We start from the raw sequence: 21,818 nt of genomic DNA on the forward strand, positions 1-21,818 counted from the left end.
GCCTTCCCCGCCGGGGATCAGAGCACATTTGTTCAGACCTGTCGGTGCCTTTTGGGCTTTCAGGCTCCAGGCTACGGCTCAGTAGGTCTGTCAGACTGCAGCTCGAATTAGTCTGCATACTTTTTTCGAAGCTCTATCCAAGGCATGCTTATGCTTTGGCAGACGCGGGCTTAGGCAGACGCATCTTTCAGGCGTCTGTCGCCCATTTGTGAAGTTAGGTTTTGCCTGCTTCTCAGTTGTCTGTTTATTCCCACCCATGGACTGCTTTGGAACGTCCCATGGTCTGGGTCTCCCATAGGAACGATAAAGAAAAAGAGAATTTTGTTTACTTACCGTAAATTCTTTTTCTTATAGTTCCGTCATGGGAGACCCAGCACCCTCCCTATTGCCTGTTGGCAGGTTTCTTGTTCCGGTGTCTTCACCGGCTGTTGTTGTAGACAGAGGTTCCGGTTCTTCCGGTTTTTACTCTGTCTCTTCTTGTGGGTGGATGTCCTCCTTCAGCTTTTGCACTAAACTGGCTAGGACTGGCTAGCAGGGGGTGTATATACTGGGAGGGAGGAGCTACACGTTTTGAGTGTAGTAACTTTGTGTGTCCTCCGGAGGCAGTAGCTATACACCCATGGTCTGGGTCTCCCATGACGGAACTATAAGAAAAAGAATTTACGGTAAGTAAACAAAATTCTCTTTTTTTCTCAGTTTGGAAGAGAGCTGCTAAGCTTTATAGGTGGGACAGAGATCTGCCTATGGTAGCTTGTACTTTTTTCCCTGTATAATGTTGACAAATCATAAGCCGGCAGCGACATAAGAGAAATTAACAGGTCTCCCCTCATTAACTGACAGCAGGTGTCTGTGTGAGACATGTAATGACAGTTTGCTCTCCTCTCTGATTTTACTGCAGAGTTGTGTATGATTACATTATACCTAGAATAGAGCAGACATAAATGTGATTACTAACATTTTGTCAGTTTTCATTACTGCTGCCATTGTGTTGATAAAGGTGCAGTATGGCAGTGCTTGAGAGCATTATGAGCGTAGAGTTGATAGAGGTATTTGAAAGAGACAAAGCTCAGCTCGTCTGTACTGCTGCTGCCCCCGCTGTGGCTGCAGAGATGCAAGCTGGAGAACGTTTTTTGTAATAACTGTTATGTCTGCACTATACTAGGCATTTTGCAATCACACACAGCTCTGCAGTGATATCAGACTGTTTATCATTACATATCTCACTGCAAAACCTGCTATAAGCTGTTGTGGGGGTTTTCTTCTTTTCCCTACATGTTACTGGTTGCTTGTGGTTAGGCAAGAGCATACAGGGGGAAGAAGTACACGTCCCCATAAGCGGACTGACATCAAATCTCTGTTGAGAAAAGAACTTTGGCACTCAATGAAGAATAAGAAAAAAGGATTTCTTTGATTTGTGTGTGCTTTTATTGCAATATAGGCTCAGGGAAACACAATATATCCAATGTTTCGGCTTTGGGTGAGCCTTTCTCAAGGAAATGAGTCCAGGTAAATGGGGATGCAATATAGGTACTGTATGTGTTCTAAGAACAACTAGCAAAACAGGGATGCCTATAATTAGCACATGAAAATGAACATGACTGGCCCGGCCAGTATGAAGTTGTATTGAAGCTGTAGGACTTTGTGTGGGGGATAGACGTGGTTAATATGCGTTGTAATCTGAAACCAGTTGTGGTTAATTGTCCGTGGAACAGTAAATGGAGAATCAGGCTGCACTGATCAGCCAGGCGTGTAAGAGCTCATACCTATAATAGTGAGGAGTAAGGCGGTGTACAGATGCCACAATGTGGAAAACAATCTGCCCAAGAAAAATGATGTGGGTAGATCCGTATAGAGGTCACGCCCTTGGTGCTGATGGGTATAATTAAGTGTGCTTAATCCATTAGTAGATGGGAGAGTTACCCAATATGCCATAGCTATCATGGAAGCCTGGTGAGTAACTGTGAGGCCGGGTCATGTCAGAAGGCAAGTCACAAAATCTCTGTCCTGTCGATAGATCCTAACAGCTCATTTACAAATTAAGAAAAAAGGGGATTTTGATGCAGTAAGGAGAATATCAAGTTATTGTTTTATTCAACTTTCTATGTCCACCTGCATGTTCATATACAATCATATAGGTTGATCTTTCTGACAGATTCCTGTTAAAGAGATATTCCCATCGCCAAGATCCTATCCCAATATGTAGTAGAGATAATAATATTATGAGCAAATTGCTGAAATAAGAAATGTAGTATAGATCTCCTGATATAGCAATGTCTCTTACCTCATGTGCAGGGCATTACAGCTTTGGTACCCATGGTTATGACAATGAGCAACTAACTGTCACTATGAGTGGTCGTAACCATGGATACCTAAACTGCAGTGCTCTGCACATCAGGTAAGAAACATGACTTTATCAGGACAACTATACTACATTTCTAATTGGAGGTATTTCCTAATATTATTATTACAACTACTACATATTGGGATAGGATCTTGGAGATGGTAGTAACTGCTTAAAACATAGCCGTTGTTTTAATTTTTATTTCATAAATAACATAATTACTGAGATGGGTGATAGCAGTTGTTACTGATGAGATTGTATGTAGCTAGTAGAGGAGGAGACAGAGCTCTGACACTAGCTCCTCCCTCTGCCATTAGCGCCTCCTTCTGCCTCTAGTTCGTCCTTCTACCTCTAGCTCCTCCCTCTGCCTCTAGCTCCTTCCTCTGCCTCTAGCTCCTTCCTCTGCCTCTAGCTCCTTCCTCTGCCTCTAGCTCCTCCCTCTGCCTCTAGCTCCTCCCTCTGCCTCTAGCTCCTCCCTCTGCCTCTAGCTCCTTTCTCTGCCTTTAGCTCCTCCCTCTAGCTCCTCCCTCTGCCTCTAGCTTCTCTTTCTGCCTCTAGCTCCTCCCTCTAGCTCCTCCCTCTGCCTCTAGCTCCTCTCTGCCTCTAGCTCCTTTCTCTGCCTCTAGCTCCTTTCTCTGCCTCTAGCTCCTTTCTCTGCCTCTAGCTCCTTTCTCTGCCTCTAGCTCCTTTCTCTGCCTCTAGCTCCTTTCTCTGCCTCTCGCTCCTCCCTTTGCCTCTCACTCCTCCCTTTGCCTCTCGCTCCTCCCTTTGCCTCTCGCTGCTCCCTTTGCCTCTCGCTGCTCCCTTTGCCTCTCGCTGCTCCCTTTGCCTCTCGCTGCTCCCTTTGCCTCTCGCACCTCCCTTTGCCTCTCGCTCCTCCCTGTGCCTCTCGCTCCTCCCTCCGCCTCTCGCTCCTCCCTCCGCCTCTCGCTCCTCCCTCCGCCTCTCGCTCCTCCCTCCGCCTCTCGCTCCTCCCTCCGCCTCTCGCTCCTCCCTCCGCCTCTCGCTCCTCCCTCCGCCTCTCGCTCCTCCCTCCGCCTCTCGCTCCTCCCTCCGCCTCTCGCTCCTCCCTCCGCCTCTCGCTCCTCCCTCCGCCTCTCGCTCCTCCCTCCGCCTCTCGCTCCTCCCTCCGCCTCTCGCTCCTCCCTCCGCCTCTCGCTCCTCCCTCCGCCTCTCGCTCCTCCCTCCGCCTCTCGCTCCTCCCTCCGCCTCTCGCTCCTCCCACCGCCTCTCGCTCCTCCCTCCGCCTCTCGCTCCTCCCTCCGCCTCTCGCTCCTCCCTCCGCCTCTCGCTCCTCCCTCCGCCTCTCGCTCCTCCCTCCGCCTCTCGCTCCTCCCTCCGCCCCTCGCTCCTCCCTCCGCCCCTCGCTCCTCCCTCCGCCCCTCGCTCCTCCCTCCGCCCCTCGCTCCTCCCTCCGCCCCTCGCTCCTCCCTCCGCCCCTCGCTCCTCCCTCCGCCCCTCGCTCCTCCCTCCGCCCCTCGCTCCTCCCTCCGCCCCTCGCTCCTCCCTCCGCCCCTCGCTCCTCCCTCCGCCCCTCGCTCCTCCCTCCGCCCCTCGCTCCTCCCTCCGCCCCTCGTTATAGCACCAACTGCAATCTCCTATCTCACTAATGGGAAAGTATTCACCAAATACAGATTTTACCTCTGAATTGAGAATGTTGATAATGACTGATCAGTTCTGGCAGAGAAAGAAGCAGATCTGTCTGATGAGATATATTGCAAAGTTGCTTACTTTCATGTGTACTATTCATTTATTAAAAATAAATTAAAACGACAGTTATGCTTTAAAGTTATATTCGGACTAATCTTTTGCAAAGAACGCAATATTAGTCAGTAATGTCTAATATTTTTTATCCTAAAACATAATAGAACATGGGTAATAGAATCTGCTAATTATGTATGAGTTTTTAGGGGTGTTTCTAAATCTGGTTAATTTCCCAATAATAAGCTTCATTGCTTTTCTTTACAGGTACCATTCAGCAGTGTAGTGATGCCATTGATCATTTAAAACGCATTATAATCCAAAAAGCCAGCAGCCTAAATAAGTCATCCAAAAGACGCATACCCAGGTACCGGCACTGTAATTTCATCTCATGTCTTCTCTAAAACCTCTCAAGTATTATTGGCTGCGGACTTTCTCCTCACTGTGACAATAGTGTCATCTGTCCGTACATATAATGGCTCTTAAAGGGATTTACCTCTTTCTCTTGTTAGTGCCTCTTTTTTTGACAAGCGTGTATAATGACCACTGGTGGAGGAACATGTGGCCAGAACCATCCATCAGCCTCCTCCAATAGCAGCAGCTTGCTGTGTGAGATGTTGTACTATTGGACATCAATGCTGGCAATTTTGTGACTAAAGTGTCAAACCCCTTTAAGAAGGCAACTTGTAATTTTTCATATGATATAGTCAGATCAGTCAGAAAGGCTACCAATCTACCGTTACCTTTATGAGCATTTGAAAGCAGTTAAGTAAGTTAAGTCACAGGTTATATCGGGGATTTTTTATTGGAGTTTCTGCAGTGTTTTCTGCTATAACAAGATTCTCTCTCGTCTCCCTTTGATTATTCTCAATTTGATCATTTTCTACATCACACAATTTACATAGTTTGGTTAATAGTTAACTGTATCGCCTGGTTTTAAGCAACTTACCATATTTTTTGGATTTATATGACGCACTTTTTAACCCTCAACTGGTGAGGTGGGATTTTTGTCACGTAACTGGTGATGTGGGGGCTTCCTATACCCCAGTGTTTCGAAATCTCTAATTTTTACAGAAAATGCAAAGATCATGTTTGTTTTAATCGTTTTCTTATTGGCGATTGATTACACATGAGTATACCAAATTTTTGACACCCATAAGTATCGGAAAATGTAATACATTGATGATTCATACCAGCATTTTCCAATGAATGCCAGATGAACAAAATTTCCCTGGGGTGTTGCAAACCCCACCTCACCGGTTGAGGGTTAGCTAAAATAAACTGCTAAAAAATGTGTGCTCCTTTACAGCCCGGAGGCAGCTACCTGTGATGGAGGAAAATGTTAACTTGGTGTCCCCTCCTATCACAGAGAGCTGCCATCTACTCCTACCGCAAACTGGTCTATGCGATTGGTGTAGAGCAGAAAAAGGGAGCTGCCTGGACCTGAACGGACAGAGGCTGCAGGAGGGGGGGGGCTGAAGGACCTTTCACACAAGTAATTTAAGTACCTTTTAAGGTCATGTGATTAATCACATGATCTGAAAAATCCTTCATTTAATCGAGTAGAAATTCCTTCCACTGCTCAACTCCTGCATCATCCATTCAGGCTTCGATCAGGAATTACAATATGTGGTGTGTGTGTAATTGTGCATGTAGCAGAGCTGTATGTGTAAATGTAACTGGGTATGCAAGTGTAGCAGGGCTGGGTATGCATGTGTAACTGTGCACATAGGAGGCCTGTGTATGTAAGTGTAACAGCATGTAGCAGAGCTGTGTGTAAGTGTAACTGTGCATGTAGCAGGGCTGTTTATGTAAATGTAACTCGGGCATGCTAACATGCTATTCAATGCCCATTGCCTAGCGTTATCAGCTGTGTCCGTTGTCACCGCAACAGACGCCGGGCAGTGCACATGATCAGAATGCCCCGCACTTCTGTTCATGCTCATTATGAAGCCGGGTGTATGCATCCTGACATTAGAGAGGTCTAGTGCTGATCATGCGCACTGACCCTAAGCCCGGTGTCTGATATAGTGACTGCGGACTAGTATGCACATCACTGTTGATGATGCTAAGCAATGGGCATTGAATAGCATGTTAGCACTATCACATGGTAAGAGTGCGGAATCAGCTCAGGAACGAACACCCTTGCAACTCGCCCCTGCGCTCATTAGCATATCATAAAGGATCTTTAGAAACACTTTTTCTAAAGATCCCTTTATCTATACTCGTGTATACAGGGACGGTTAGGCAGGGATTAGCAATATGCACCCAGAACGACTCATGGTTCTGGGTGCATATTGCACCTGACAGGTTCACTTTAAAAGGGTTGTCCCAGCCCTGGTGAATTTTTTTTTCAAGCTTTGCCGCTTGCTAAATCCTAACTGTGTGTAACATACATACAGTGCAGTTAGAATTCGGCTCTGCTTCCCTGGTTCCTTTGGTCATCATGTGATGGCGAGCATGAGATTTACATGTTTGTGGCCACGGAACTACACTGGAACTGGGAAGTAGAGCCAATTCATGTCATTATGTATATTACATGCAAAGCAGGCATCCAAAGCCTCCACCAGGGCTGGGTTACCCATTTACTGAAAACAATCTGTAACTAATGGAAGTTCATTACATAGCAATTTATAACATTTCCTTGTGAATGTAATAGTATGAAATGACCACCACTTAATGTGTTTGATAAAGCTTAGAAAAGGGTTTCAGGTGATAGAAAATCTTCACATGAGAGTGAGAGGTTTTCTTCACAGCATTTCAGCCTACAAGGTATACTGGGCTGTCAGATGCCAAAAGCCATGGGAAATTTCTCCGCTCTAACTAAAAATATTTTTTTTCCTCCTGAAATTAGAGGGTTTCCTCAAAGTCAGCCCATCTGTCTCTTGAATATTGTCTTTTGGCTTCTACAACAATGTGGCCTACCTCAGACTGATTGCAGGCACAAGGCAATGGAGCTCCTCTTTGAATTTGTTCCTTTGCTGCCAGGTAAATGGTGTTTTTTTCATTAATAATTCTAAAATGAAAAAAATAAAATTAAGCTAATTCTGTTTGTTTTTAAATGATTTAATCCTTCGAGTCTTTCCATGTATAATTGGTGAATAATTTCACGAGGCACAGCTTGATATGTTTTGTACCACTTAGCATGTAGACTGCCTTCTTGTAGAATCTGAGCTCCAGAGTGGGTTATCTCTATATTGGTCTACTTTTCTTAGTCCAAACATCCAGCTCTGTGTTAAGCTTTTTTTTGTAATAGGGAGATGCTCATCTAAGCTCCGTGTCACTACAAGAGGATCAAAGAGACCCTTCAGTCCTGTATAGTTTTTTTTCTCAAACTTCCGGCATAATTCTTTGGCCTGTGACGTGTACCCTATAGGGTAGTGCAGGTCCACTGGTTTAATTACCGCTCTTTTTCTTTTGCAAATTATTACATATTTGGTAGCCACCTACTTAAGAGTATTTCTGAGGCCACAGTTCAAAACAGCTATTACCTGCCACACAGCAGTCTCTGATTTTTCTCCCTAGCAAGGCCAGGACTCAATTTTGTAGCTTTTCAAGCCAGCATTCATCTGACGGCACACACAGCCAAAAGAAGAAGCTTTCCTGTAACCCGCATCCCTTCTGGTGTACTTATTCCTAGGCTCCCAAAGCTACCTCCATCAAGTCTACTATTGCATGGAGGGCAAGCTTTTAGGACGGATTCACAGCATTTTCGCTCGCTTTCTGCTCCAAAAACTTCTAAAACAAAAATCAGTGTGCACAGACCCTTTGAGATTTTTATTCAAACTTTGGTCTCCCAAAAGTGGAAGTAACTGTATGTCTTTGATAAAAATGGCATCAAATGTTACTTTCTGGTGTAGAACCTCCATATGCAGTGACAGATCTTTTATTGCATTAATGGAACAAAGATAATTCCTGTTCTCAGTAGATATCAGGGATATGTACCTGCACATACCCATCGGTGCATCTCATCACTGATTTTACTTTACATTTTGTGGCTTTTCCATTTGGGTTAGCAGCAGCCCCATGAGTCTTGACAGAGGTCCTATTCTCTGTGAATAGCCCTGCTTTACTCTCAAGATGTCACAGCCATCGCCTACTTAAAAATCATCATGGTTAAAGTCCCATCCAAACAACCATCACATTACGACTGTGTCCCCAACTATTGTCTTCACTCTTCCCCATGTCCTTACCCGTCATGTGTTTCAACATAACTCAGGCCAGGATCCCTTTCCCATCATAAGAACTTCTCTCCCCCAGCAGTGTCTGTGCTTTCTAAGATCTCCCTTTAGTTTCCTCCACAGAGGCTTCTTCATATTCTCCGTTCCATATCCGAGTTATTCCATCTCTCTGGGAGAAGTCCAGGGACAGCTGGAATATTATGTATCCCTATCTGTTCTTTTGATCTACAGGAAAGGACAAAGTCTTCAACCTTACTGATCTTGAGAGCAACATTCATCTCTGAAAGAGGGTCGTGAACCACATCCAGCTCACGCCCCCTCACAGTAGTGACAGAGCCCCCTTTACCTGGATAATGACAGCCAGGGCTTTTTGCAGTATAATTAGATCCAAGGATTCCTACCTTACCCCTATTTAGATCTGCACTTCTATGCGGTGCAATTCATAAAAGTCACTATCTGGAGACCCACTCTTCGTAGTTGCTTGCTAGACTTGGTGCTAAAATCGACCACGAGCCATACATCACAAGCCTGCGAGCCTGTACATATTACATCTCTATACTGACCCTGGGATATTCTATGGACACCAGCCTCATTAGCTGGAAAAGAGTTTTTAAGAACCCGACTGCTTAATGAGTAACCATGGTTTTAGTTTTCATTTCATACACATGAAAATTAGAAACTTTATAGAATAAATCTGCTTGTCTTCTCCTGGATTGATCTTTACTCTTAACTCAGGAGTAAAGTCTGTAAAGTGTGTGCAGTGAAGACAGATTTTACTGAGATAGATGACGCTTAATACTTTTGAAATTCGATCCAAGGGGGAAGGCGAGGTAGGACCCAGCAGCAGACACATTTTGCTGCAAGTTGCCCTGAAACAACAGGTATTATTTTCTTTAGAACTTTGAGTAATAAATGCCATCTCCTATCTTAAGGTACCGTCACACATAACGAGATCGCTAGCGAGATCGCAGCTGAGTCACGGTTTCTATGACGCAGTAGTGATCCCGTTAGCGATCTTGTTATGCGTGACACTTAGGCCCCTGCTGTGAAGTCTCTAGTCGTTGCAGAATAGTCCAGGCCATTTTCTTCAAAGGTGATGTCCTGCTGGGCAGGAGGCATTGCTGTGTTTGACACTGTGTGACAGGGTCACAGTGACTGCTGAGATCGTTATACAGGTCGCTACTGCGACCTGTATTGTTCCTGCATTGTTGCTAAGATCTGACTGTGTGACCTCCCAGCGACTTACCTGCGATCCGGTCAGGTGGCATCGTTTTCGGGATCGCTGGTAAGTCGTTGTGTGTGACTGGGCCTTTAGTAATGAGAAAATCTGTTCATTTGAAGATGGATTTTACTCATGAAATGAGAATTGTGAGAATGAATGCTCTGTCCAGGATGAGAAAGAAATGGATTTCTTTGAGATGTATTACAAAGTTTCTTATTTTCATGTGTACTATTGAAGCTTCTACTGTCCCTCTGACACTGGCTCCATATCCTGGCAGGTCAACCTGTCCAATTGAAGCAGACCATAGCAATAGAGAGGATCTGGAGCTCCTCGGCCATTTTTGATATGGACGGAAGCACAAGTCCCAGCTATATGGCTATGTGCCCACGCTACAGGATTTATCGCGGATTTGACGCGGATTTTGACGCGGATTTAGCGCGGATTTGCCGAAAATCTGCAGCACAGCTACTCCCCAGCCATTTCAATGGCATTTTGGAAATGCTGTGCCCATGCTGCGGATTTTTCCGCTGCGGATTTTGCCGCGGATTTTGATGCGGAACAAACTGCAGCATGTCAATTGTTTGGTGCGGATTTGGTGCGGATTTTCTGTTTTGAATGGGGAAAAAAATAAAAATAAAATCCGCATCAAAATCCGCGGTAAATCCGCGGCAAATCCGCGGGTGCGGATTTGCCGCGAAAGTTGCGGATTTTCAGGCAAAAAAATCCGCAGGGACCTTTTACTGTGGACACATAGCCTATGAGTATGAAGAGCCGCCAACAGTTTTTTGCTTAATGTTGTCCTCTCAGTGCTGTACCACCATTGAATGACACAAGGATTTTATGCTGAGTAATAGAAATCCAGTTTTTGCAGATGCAGTAATGTCTCTTGTGCATGCTCTAAATATTCCTGTGAGCACAAACACTGAAATGAAAAAATATTTTCTTAAAAATATTTTGATTCTCAATTTGCTCAATGTTTCTCTTTATGGAAACCTTTAAACATTTTGTTTTATAGAGAAAAAATCTCCTTCCGCCTGGGTGGATGAGATCATCAAGAAAGAAGGCATCTCCTTTTTTATTCAAAGATTTGAAAGTGCTGGCAACGTGGATGGCTCCCATTGTGGGATATTCTACATTCCCACCCTGCAGGACCTGAATAATACCTCTTTACGAGCTGTGCTTCAGTGGATGGATATGTTACTTGCTGCTCTGGATTGTTATAATACATTTTTGGGTATGCGTGCTGTGAAACCACAGAATTTACTTGGTAAGTAAATTATTTACCATCTGCTCCATGTGTGTTTAAAGTCATGCACTGTTCTCCTTTTAGTATCTGACTTCATGAATCTAAACATTTGCTTTTGATGACCATGTAGGTTTTAGGCAACTTTTTCTTTTCCTGCCTTGATTGACCACCCATGTTCCTATGATTGCAATTAAAAAAACAAAACAAAGTGAAAGAAATTTGGAGGAGTTGATGTGACTGAAGTGAAAAGGCATCAGGCATGGTCCAAGACGTCAGGAGAGACGAGTAGATCTCCTGGTCCTTTTACCTGTCCACCTGCCATATTGATTTATTGTTTTCTCACTGTGTCACCCATTTTAGACACTTGCAACTTTTTCTGGCAGGGATTCTAGGGACAGGCAGGGAAAGTAGTCGGTGAGTGGGGACGCCATAACAATTTTTTGGGGGGCCGACCAGGAGGGAGTATCACATCAGTACCAGCAATCTCCTATTCTGTGCACATTTAGTTTTTTCACTTCACGGTGTTGGTTTTAATATCTGTATCCTTAATATCTTTAATATCTGTATCCTGCTTACATTTTAATTCCTAATAATGTTTTATAAGGGTAGATTTATGCATATAATTTTCTCACTATCCGGTCCTAGTCATAGGATAGCCCAATAAATTATGAAAGGGATGCTGTTTGTTTCGTGGTTTTTAAATTCATGTCTTAAATAAATGAAGATTGTTTAACTTCATATTTAATGGATCAATATGTAATGAAGCTCCAGTGGAGGAATGCCAGCAGGAAAAAGTGTAAAACCTTTAATTTATTATGACATTATTGAAAACTACAACCGCACTGGTAACCGTCTGACTACATTGAATGAAATAACTAGGTAGTATATGCCTTAATCATAGTAATGGTTTAATTCACTGTTGTCTGACGGCTACCAGTGCAGTTGTAGTTTTTAATACTGTCACAATAAATTGAATCATGAAACAATGAAGCGGAGGAATGCAGGCAGAAAAAAAATGTGTTATACCTCAAGTCTTCTGTTTGGCCCAGGCAAATCTTGGGATTAACTTCAGATTTGGCACTTACGGTGAGCTGACCTATTTATTTTAATTTATATTTAATGGACATACCAGCTTTTTTTTTCTCTCATACATTGTGTTTTCTTGGCAACTTTTTTCCTGAGCACTCCGCAAGCTTTACACGCTACAATATATCTAACAATGTGTCGGCGGGGTCACGTCGTAAGTGATCTGGCATCGTGCGATTGCGATTGAACGAATAAATGTTGATCGCATACACGTCATTCAAAACCTAAAAATTGAACGTCGGGTTGTTCAATGTTCCCGAGGCAGCACACATCGCAGTGTGTGACACCCCGGGAACGATGAACTGCAGCTTACCTGCGTCCCGCGGCTCCAGTCGACTATGCGGAAGGAAGGAGGTGGGTGGGATGTTTACGTCCCGCTAATCTCCACCCCTCCACTTCTATTGGCCGGCTGCCGTTTGACGTCGCTGTGACGCCGAACGTCCCTCCCACTCCAGGAAGTGGATGTTCGCCGCCCACATCGAGGTCGTATGGTAGGTAAGTACGTGACGGCAATGAATGAAATTGAACGTGCCGCACATACGATGGGGGCATGTCACATCGCATACGATATAGTATGCTTAATTGTAAGGTGTAAAGCAGAGTTTAGTGATATTGAACGTTGTTAGCTCCTACACCACCCATTGTTATAATGACTAAAAGTGCTATACACGATGCCTATGAATCTCTTAAAGAGATTAAAGAGAAAACCACCAGGATTTTCCTATATAAACTAAAGCCAGTGCTATACTGGCGCTATCATGCTGATTCTAAACATACCTTTAGTTGTGAGATCGGATGTATACTTTTTGAAATATAGGCAAGTAAAGTTTGTGAAATGCACTGTTATTTGATGAGAGGTGCAACGGAATATCTAATTGGTGAGTTGAGTTTTGCTAGTTCCCTTATATGCCTTTCTGTACTTCCTCCCTGTCCTTCCTTCCTTCCTGCTTCCTCCCCCCTGTAAAAACAGAGAAACCCTGCCCACCTATTAGATATTCCGTTGCACCTCTCATCAAATAACAGTGCATTTCACAAACTTTACTTGCCTATATTTCAGAAAGTATACATCCGATCTCACAACTAAGGGTATGTTTAGAATCAACATGATAGTATAGCATTGGCTTAAGTTTACATATAAAAATACTGGTGGTTGGTCCTCCTTAAAATCAGTGAATTCGCTACTGCCAACACTTATCCACAAGGGTATTTGAATTCCACTTCTCTTGTGTGGAGGTTGTGCGGCCCCTTGCTACCCTGAGCATTTTCTCGATAAAAGGTGAATGTAGATGGGCCTCTTTTGATAAAAAAAATTAAAATAAAAAAAATTAGGATTTGGGCCCTTGTTGGATGTACTGTCAGTACTGCACTAATATCAGCTGCTTTTTTGCACCAGGGCATCACTTTAGCAGTTGTGCCTAGTGTAGAGCAGCACAGAGTACTGAGTACAGAGTGGGCTTTTTTTTATTTTTTTTTTCCTCTTCCTCTGCCATTTTTTTTATCAAGAAGTAATGCGCCACCCCAGGTGGGAAACTGTGGTGTGAAAGGGATTGCAGAAAGGTTACGTGGGGTATCATAGGGGTAAAAGCACCTCCGATTATCACTTCCCCAGCTTGGTGCTTTATTACCTGTTCTGTTGCTGATGTCCTAATAAATAATAATTATTAAATGCTATTCTTCTTTTTGTGAATCTTTGCTTTAGACCCTTCTCAGAAGTCATCTTTTCTTAAAGCACTACATTATTTCATCAGTCAACTTTCCATGTGTGACATCACGGCAGCACTAGCTTGCTACAAAAACAGTTCATTCAGCCCACAAGAAAAGGAGGAGTACAACTACAGCAAGTGCACAATCATAGTGAGAATCATTGAGTTTGCGACCATGATCCTGGATCACTGCCAGAAGGATTTTTGGAAGGTGAGTGCTGCTGTCACATCAGCTTTGTCTACTGATTTTACAATTCATGAAGATTGTCAGAAAGAAAAAGGAAATACCATCCAGAGTAGTGGAACATTTTGCTTTAAAGTAGTTGTCTGACAGAAACTCCAACATTTTTTTTAAAAGCAACCTGTCAGGTGCAATATGCAACCAGAACCACAAGCAGTTCTGGGTGCATATTGCTAATCGCTGCCTAACCGTCCCTGTATACACTAGCATAGATAAAGAGATCTTTAGAAAAAATATTTATAAAGATCTTTTATCGTATGCTAATGAGCGAGGGCACTAGTTCCCTGCCCAGATGCCCCCATTAGCATGTTAGTACATCCCTGTGGGCATGCTAAGCAGCGTCACAGGATGATCTCACTCACCTCTCCGCCGCCATAGTGTCCGATGGGGGATTTCAGCTCAGTGCGCATGACCCCGGTGTTTGGGTCATGCGCACTATGAAGCCGAGTGTATGCGTCCTGGCTTCAAACTGAAGTCGTGCGCATAACCCAAACTCCAGGGTCATGTGCACTGAGCCGAAATCGGACACGGTGTCGGCGGAGAGGTGAGTGAGATCATCGCGTAACGCTGTGTATTTATTAGCATGGTAGCACTTCCACAGGGGCATCTAATGCTAATGGGGGCGTCTGGTCGGGGAACTAACGCACACCTCGTATGTTACTTATGATATTGACTGAAACCAATGTCCCCACTGCCATGAGATCTTCCCGGAGCTCCTTCCTTGTTGTCCTTGGGTTAGCCTTGACTCTTCGGACAAGCCTGGCCTCGGCACGGGTGGAAACTTTCAAAGGCTGTCCAGGCCGTGGAAGGCTAACAGTAGTTCCATAAGCCTTCCACTTCCGGATGATGCTCCCAGCAGTGGAGACAGGTAGGCCCAACTCCTTGGAAAGGGTTTTGTACCCCTTGCCAGCCTTGTGACCCTCCACAATCTTGTCTCTAATGGCCTTGGAATGCTTCTGTCAGGCTCCGCCTCCATCTGTCAGGCTCCGCCTCCATCTGTCAGGCTCCGCCTCCATCTGTCAGGCTCCGCCTCCATCTGTCAGGCTCCGCCTCCATCTGTCAGGCTCCGCCTCCATCTGTCAGGCTCCGCCTCCATCTGTCAGGCTCCGCCTCCATCTGTCAGGCTCCGCCTCCATCTGTCAGGCTCCGCCTCCATCTGTCAGGCTCCGCCTCCATCTGTCAGGCTCCGCCTCCATCTGTCAGGCTCCGCCTCCATCTGTCAGGCTCCGCCTCCATCTGTCAGGCTCCGCCTCCATCTGTCAGGCTCCGCCTCCATCTGTCAGGCTCCGCCTCCATCTGTCAGGCTCCGCCTCCATCTGTCAGGCTCCGCCTCCATCTGTCAGGCTCCGCCTCCATCTGTCAGGCTCCGCCTCCATCTGTCAGGCTCCGCCTCCATCTGTCAGGCTCCGCCTCCATCTGTCAGGCTCCGCCTCCATCTGTCAGGCTCCGCCTCCATCTGTCAGGCTCCGCCTCCATCTGTCAGGCTCCGCCTCCATCTGTCAGGCTCCGCCTCCATCTGTCAGGCTCCGCCTCCATCTGTCAGGCTCCGCCTCCATCTGTCAGGCTCCGCCTCCATCTGTCAGGCTCCGCCTCCATCTGTCAGGCTCCGCCTCCATCTGTCAGGCTCCGCCTCCATCTGTCAGGCTCCGCCTCCATCTGTCAGGCTCCGCCTCCATCTGTCAGGCTCCGCCTCCATCTGTCAGGCTCCGCCTCCATCTGTCAGGCTCCGCCTCCATCTGTCAGGCTCCGCCTCCATCTGTCAGGCTCCGCCTCCATCTGTCAGGCTCCGCCTCCATCTGTCAGGCTCCGCCTCCATCTGTCAGGCTCCGCCTCCATCTGTCAGGCTCCGCCTCCATCTGTCAGGCTCCGCCTCCATCTGTCAGGCTCCGCCTCCATCTGTCAGGCTCCGCCTCCATCTGTCAGGCTCCGCCTCCAACTGTCAGGCTCCGCCTCCAACTGTCAGGCTCCGCCTCCAACTGTCAGGCTCCGCCTCCAACTGTCAGGCTCCGCCTCCAACTGTCAGGCTCCGCCTCCAACTGTCAGGCTCCGCCTCCAACTGTCAGGCTCCGCCTCCAACTGTCAGGCTCCGCCTCCAACTGTCAGGCTCCGCCTCCAACTGTCAGGCTCCGCCTCCAACTGTCAGGCTCCGCCTCCAACTGTCAGGCTCCGCCTCCAACTGTCAGGCTCCGCCTCCAACTGTCAGGCTCCGCCTCCAACTGTCAGGCTCCGCCTCCAACTGTCAGGCTCCGCCTCCAACTGTCAGGCTCCGCCTCCAACTGTCAGGCTCCGCCTCCAACTGTCAGGCTCCGCCTCCAACTGTCAGGCTCCGCCTCCAACTGTCAGGCTCCGCCTCCAACTGTCAGGCTCCGCCTCCAACTGTCAGGCTCCGCCTCCAACTGTCAGGCTCCGCCTCCAACTGTCAGGCTCCGCCTCCAACTGTCAGGCTCCGCCTCCAACTGTCAGGCTCCGCCTCCAACTGTCAGGCTCCGCCTCCAACTGTCAGGCTCCGCCTCCAACTGTCAGGCTCCGCCTCCAACTGTCAGGCTCCGCCTCCAACTGTCAGGCTCCGCCTCCAACTGTCAGGCTCCGCCTCCAACTGTCAGGCTCCGCCTCCAACTGTCAGGCTCCGCCTCCAACTGTCAGGCTCCGCCTCCAACTGTCAGGCTCCGCCTCCAACTGTCAGGCTCCGCCTCCAACTGTCAGGCTCCGCCTCCAACTGTCAGGCTCCGCCTCCAACTGTCAGGCTCCGCCTCCAACTGTCAGGCTCCGCCTCCAACTGTCAGGCTCCGCCTCCAACTGTCAGGCTCCGCCTCCAACTGTCAGGCTCCGCCTCCAACTGTCAGGCTCCGCCTCCAACTGTCAGGCTCCGCCTCCAACTGTCAGGCTCCGCCTCCAACTGTCAGGCTCCGCCTCCAACTGTCAGGCTCCGCCTCCAACTGTCAGGCTCCGCCTCCAACTGTCAGGCTCCGCCTCCAACTGTCAGGCTCCGCCTCCAACTGTCAGGCTCCGCCTCCAACTGTCAGGCTCCGCCTCCAACTGTCAGGCTCCGCCTCCAACTGTCAGGCTCCGCCTCCAACTGTCAGGCTCCGCCTCCAACTGTCAGGCTCCGCCTCCAACTGTCAGGCTCCGCCTCCAACTGTCAGGCTCCGCCTCCAACTGTCAGGCTCCGCCTCCAACTGTCAGGCTCCGCCTCCAACTGTCAGGCTCCGCCTCCAACTGTCAGGCTCCGCCTCCAACTGTCAGGCTCCGCCTCCAACTGTCAGGCTCCGCCTCCAACTGTCAGGCTCCGCCTCCAACTGTCAGGCTCCGCCTCCAACTGTCAGGCTCCGCCTCCAACTGTCAGGCTCCGCCTCCAACTGTCAGGCTCCGCCTCCAACTGTCAGGCTCCGCCTCCAACTGTCAGGCTCCGCCTCCAACTGTCAGGCTCCGCCTCCAACTGTCAGGCTCCGCCTCCAACTGTCAGGCTCCGCCTCCAACTGTCAGGCTCCGCCTCCAACTGTCAGGCTCCGCCTCCAACTGTCAGGCTCCGCCTCCAACTGTCAGGCTCCGCCTCCAACTGTCAGGCTCCGCCTCCAACTGTCAGGCTCCGCCTCCAACTGTCAGGCTCCGCCTCCAACTGTCAGGCTCCGCCTCCAACTGTCAGGCTCCGCCTCCAACTGTCAGGCTCCGCCTCCAACTGTCAGGCTCCGCCTCCAACTGTCAGGCTCCGCCTCCAACTGTCAGGCTCCGCCTCCAACTGTCAGGCTCCGCCTCCAACTGTCAGGCTCCGCCTCCAACTGTCAGGCTCCGCCTCCAACTGTCAGGCTCCGCCTCCAACTGTCAGGCTCCGCCTCCAACTGTCAGGCTCCGCCTCCAACTGTCAGGCTCCGCCTCCAACTGTCAGGCTCCGCCTCCAACTGTCAGGCTCCGCCTCCAACTGTCAGGCTCCGCCTCCAACTGTCAGGCTCCGCCTCCAACTGTCAGGCTCCGCCTCCAACTGTCAGGCTCCGCCTCCAACTGTCAGGCTCCGCCTCCAACTGTCAGGCTCCGCCTCCAACTGTCAGGCTCCGCCTCCAACTGTCAGGCTCCGCCTCCAACTGTCAGGCTCCGCCTCCAACTGTCAGGCTCCGCCTCCAACTGTCAGGCTCCGCCTCCAACTGTCAGGCTCCGCCTCCAACTGTCAGGCTCCGCCTCCAACTGTCAGGCTCCGCCTCCAACTGTCAGGCTCCGCCTCCAACTGTCAGGCTCCGCCTCCAACTGTCAGGCTCCGCCTCCAACTGTCAGGCTCCGCCTCCAACTGTCAGGCTCCGCCTCCAACTGTCAGGCTCCGCCTCCAACTGTCAGGCTCCGCCTCCAACTGTCAGGCTCCGCCTCCAACTGTCAGGCTCCGCCTCCAACTGTCAGGCTCCGCCTCCAACTGTCAGGCTCCGCCTCCAACTGTCAGGCTCCGCCTCCAACTGTCAGGCTCCGCCTCCAACTGTCAGGCTCCGCCTCCAACTGTCAGGCTCCGCCTCCAACTGTCAGGCTCCGCCTCCAACTGTCAGGCTCCGCCTCCAACTGTCAGGCTCCGCCTCCAACTGTCAGGCTCCGCCTCCAACTGTCAGGCTCCGCCTCCAACTGTCAGGCTCCGCCTCCAACTGTCAGGCTCCGCCTCCAACTGTCAGGCTCCGCCTCCAACTGTCAGGCTCCGCCTCCAACTGTCAGGCTCCGCCTCCAACTGTCAGGCTCCGCCTCCAACTGTCAGGCTCCGCCTCCAACTGTCAGGCTCCGCCTCCAACTGTCAGGCTCCGCCTCCAACTGTCAGGCTCCGCCTCCAACTGTCAGGCTCCGCCTCCAACTGTCAGGCTCCGCCTCCAACTGTCAGGCTCCGCCTCCAACTGTCAGGCTCCGCCTCCAACTGTCAGGCTCCGCCTCCAACTGTCAGGCTCCGCCTCCAACTGTCAGGCTCCGCCTCCAACTGTCAGGCTCCGCCTCCAACTGTCAGGCTCCGCCTCCAACTGTCAGGCTCCGCCTCCAACTGTCAGGCTCCGCCTCCAACTGTCAGGCTCCGCCTCCATCTGTCAGGCTCCGCCTCCATCTGTCAGGCTCCGCCTCCATCTGTCAGGCTCCGCCTCCATCTGTCAGGCTCCGCCTCCATCTGTCAGGCTCCGCCTCCATCTGTCAGGCTCCGCCTCCATCTGTCAGGCTCCGCCTCCATCTGTCAGGCTCCGCCTCCATCTGTCAGGCTCCGCCTCCATCTGTCAGGCTCCGCCTCCATCTGTCAGGCTCCGCCTCCATCTGTCAGGCTCCGCCTCCATCTGTCAGGCTCCGCCTCCAACTGTCAGGCTCCGCCTCCAACTGTCAGGCTCCGCCTCCAACTGTCAGGCTCCGCCTCCAACTGTCAGGCTCCGCCTCCAACTGTCAGGCTCCGCCTCCAACTGTCAGGCTCCGCCTCCAACTGTCAGGCTCCGCCTCCAACTGTCAGGCTCCGCCTCCAACTGTCAGGCTCCGCCTCCAACTGTCAGGCTCCGCCTCCAACTGTCAGGCTCCGCCTCCAACTGTCAGGCTCCGCCTCCAACTGTCAGGCTCCGCCTCCAACTGTCAGGCTCCGCCTCCAACTGTCAGGCTCCGCCTCCAACTGTCAGGCTCCGCCTCCAACTGTCAGGCTCCGCCTCCAACTGTCAGGCTCCGCCTCCAACTGTCAGGCTCCGCCTCCAACTGTCAGGCTCCGCCTCCAACTGTCAGGCTCCGCCTCCAACTGTCAGGCTCCGCCTCCAACTGTCAGGCTCCGCCTCCAACTGTCAGGCTCCGCCTCCAACTGTCAGGCTCCGCCTCCAACTGTCAGGCTCCGCCTCCAACTGTCAGGCTCCGCCTCCAACTGTCAGGCTCCGCCTCCAACTGTCAGGCTCCGCCTCCAACTGTCAGGCTCCGCCTCCAACTGTCAGGCTCCGCCTCCAACTGTCAGGCTCCGCCTCCAACTGTCAGGCTCCGCCTCCAACTGTCAGGCTCCGCCTCCAACTGTCAGGCTCCGCCTCCAACTGTCAGGCTCCGCCTCCAACTGTCAGGCTCCGCCTCCAACTGTCAGGCTCCGCCTCCAACTGTCAGGCTCCGCCTCCAACTGTCTGTTTATCTCTCTTATTGATTGATTTGCGGCATCGGCAACAGCAGCGACCCCATGTACTGTCTGTAATCACTGCCACTGCCACTATGTGGCTGCAATCTGCAAGGAGATGGTAAGGGGACACCGCGGGAATGGAGAACAGGTGAGAATAATTTTTGTGTGTATATGTGAACAACAGCATAATAGAGGGGGACCAGTATAATTAGAAGGGGACCAGTATGAGGACATTACTAAAGGATGGGCACATTACTACAGGGGGCAATATGGGCACATTACTATTAATGCCCCATCCTGTAATAATGTGCCCCATCCTTGTGCCCATCCTGTAGTAATATGGTCTATTATTCTGCCCATCCTGTAATAATGTGCCCATATTTCTGCTCATCCTATAGTAATGTGCCCATCCTGTAGTATTGTACCATGCTTCTGCTTATCCTGTAGTATTGTGCTCATCCTATAGTAATGTGCCGCATCCTTGTGCCCATCCAGTTATAATGTGCCCTATCCTTCTGCTCATCCTGTAGTAATGTCCATTTTTCTGGTCCTCTTCTTGTAGCAATGTTCCATCTAGTAGAATTGTCCCCTATTGTGCCATTCTTCACACACGCAAAAAAACATACAAATTCTTCTCACCTGTCCTCTGTTCCCGCAGTGTCCTGTTGCTTCTTGCAGGGGCCGCCGCTGTCAAAGCTTTATATCAGATGACAGATTTCCAGGGACTCGCTCTCTATACAGCTTATGCCAATGATTAGCTGCTGGCTTCTGATTGGCCGGTAGCTGATCCTTGTAGTAGCAGTATAGCGAGCTCGCATCTGCGCAGCGGGCTGAAATCAGTCATCTGATCTTAAGCGCTGACTGTGCAGGCCCCCAGCACAAGCAGCTATCAAGGGGGCCACGGGCCTGCACACGCACACATCAGGGGCCGCCCGCATGCAGCCTATGTCTTAGAGATCACTGCACTACAGGATGTGTGGAAGGGTACAGGGGAAGGGGGGCGGAGACTCCGACACACTGTACCGCCCAGCAGGGAGGCAACATGACATCGGCTGTGATGCCTGTCAACATGGTCCTGCCCCTGTCGACGTGACATCATAGGAAGTAGCAAAATCCTGGCATGAGCGGTCACATGACTTCTCTGGGCCAGGGGAGAGGAGCTGATAATAGCGCAAGTAGATAGTTGCTATCTACTTAATTGCCCCTATGTAGCCCAGTAGTGAAATGAGAAAAGAAAAAAAAAGCAAAATAAGCCGGATGACCCCTTTAATGCTCCCAGATAAGTGGTGAGGATAGGCACTCAGAGACTACAGAGCTGAATGAAGTGGTCATTGATTTTCACACCGGTGAAAATGAATTCTTTCATCCTCGCTCAGTGTAATCCCCCCCAAATGCGTTTTTTGGGGGGATAATTTTATGTAAAGTAAAATAGGGAGTTGATTTAGTCGTACAGAAGCATCTAACATCTTTCGCTCATTCTTGTAGGTTTTGGAGAAGGAACTTCTGAATAAATCCATGTGGGACTTAACAGCAGATACTATATGTAATCCATCGAGCATAGGGTTCAATACGGCAGATGTTCAAGTAATGAAGAACCTTCCAGACGTGTGTGTACAGCTGCTGAAAGCCACAGCAAAATCTCCATACATGGAGACCATGAAAGCGTGTTTACAGAAGAGAATTACAATGGAACGGTAAATACTTTACGATGCAGCATTCATACTTTTATACTTTCCAAAAATTATTTGCGTTATTAGGTAACATTCCGGGAAAATGTTGCTGAATTGACAAAATTAGCATTTGTTCATTGTATTTAACACCATTATATTTTCTCTTATCCCTGGACAGGATTAAAGCTCTGTGTGCCATTAAATTGTATGATCCAGATATGAGAAATGACTGCATTGAGTTGGGTGCCACACTGTCTGCCTGTAACCAGCTGCACAGGGCGCAGTTGTTGACTTCCACTCTGCAAGTCCAGGTGAGGAACCAAAGTCCCCGTAAATGTGTCAGTTTAGGGGTTT

The 21,818-nt window shown here is 49.3% G+C and overlaps 1 protein-coding gene across 1 annotated transcript in view; it reads left to right on the forward strand.

Moving 5' to 3' along the window:
- The window catches only part of PRKDC (protein kinase, DNA-activated, catalytic subunit), a 527,347-nt gene that overhangs the window by 282,125 nt on the left and 223,404 nt on the right, over positions 1-21,818 (forward strand). Inside the window, exons 29-34 of the mRNA XM_075353287.1 lie at positions 4,310-4,409; positions 6,897-7,030; positions 10,461-10,712; positions 13,477-13,691; positions 21,280-21,488; positions 21,643-21,775. Of these exons, the coding sequence (XP_075209402.1) occupies positions 4,310-4,409; positions 6,897-7,030; positions 10,461-10,712; positions 13,477-13,691; positions 21,280-21,488; positions 21,643-21,775 (1,043 nt within the window). The remainder of the gene's footprint in view (positions 1-4,309; positions 4,410-6,896; positions 7,031-10,460; positions 10,713-13,476; positions 13,692-21,279; positions 21,489-21,642; positions 21,776-21,818) is intronic.

The sequence above is a fragment of the Anomaloglossus baeobatrachus genome, chromosome 6 (assembly GCF_048569485.1).
Source record: "Anomaloglossus baeobatrachus isolate aAnoBae1 chromosome 6, aAnoBae1.hap1, whole genome shotgun sequence".
Lineage (NCBI taxonomy): Eukaryota > Metazoa > Chordata > Amphibia > Anura > Aromobatidae > Anomaloglossus > Anomaloglossus baeobatrachus.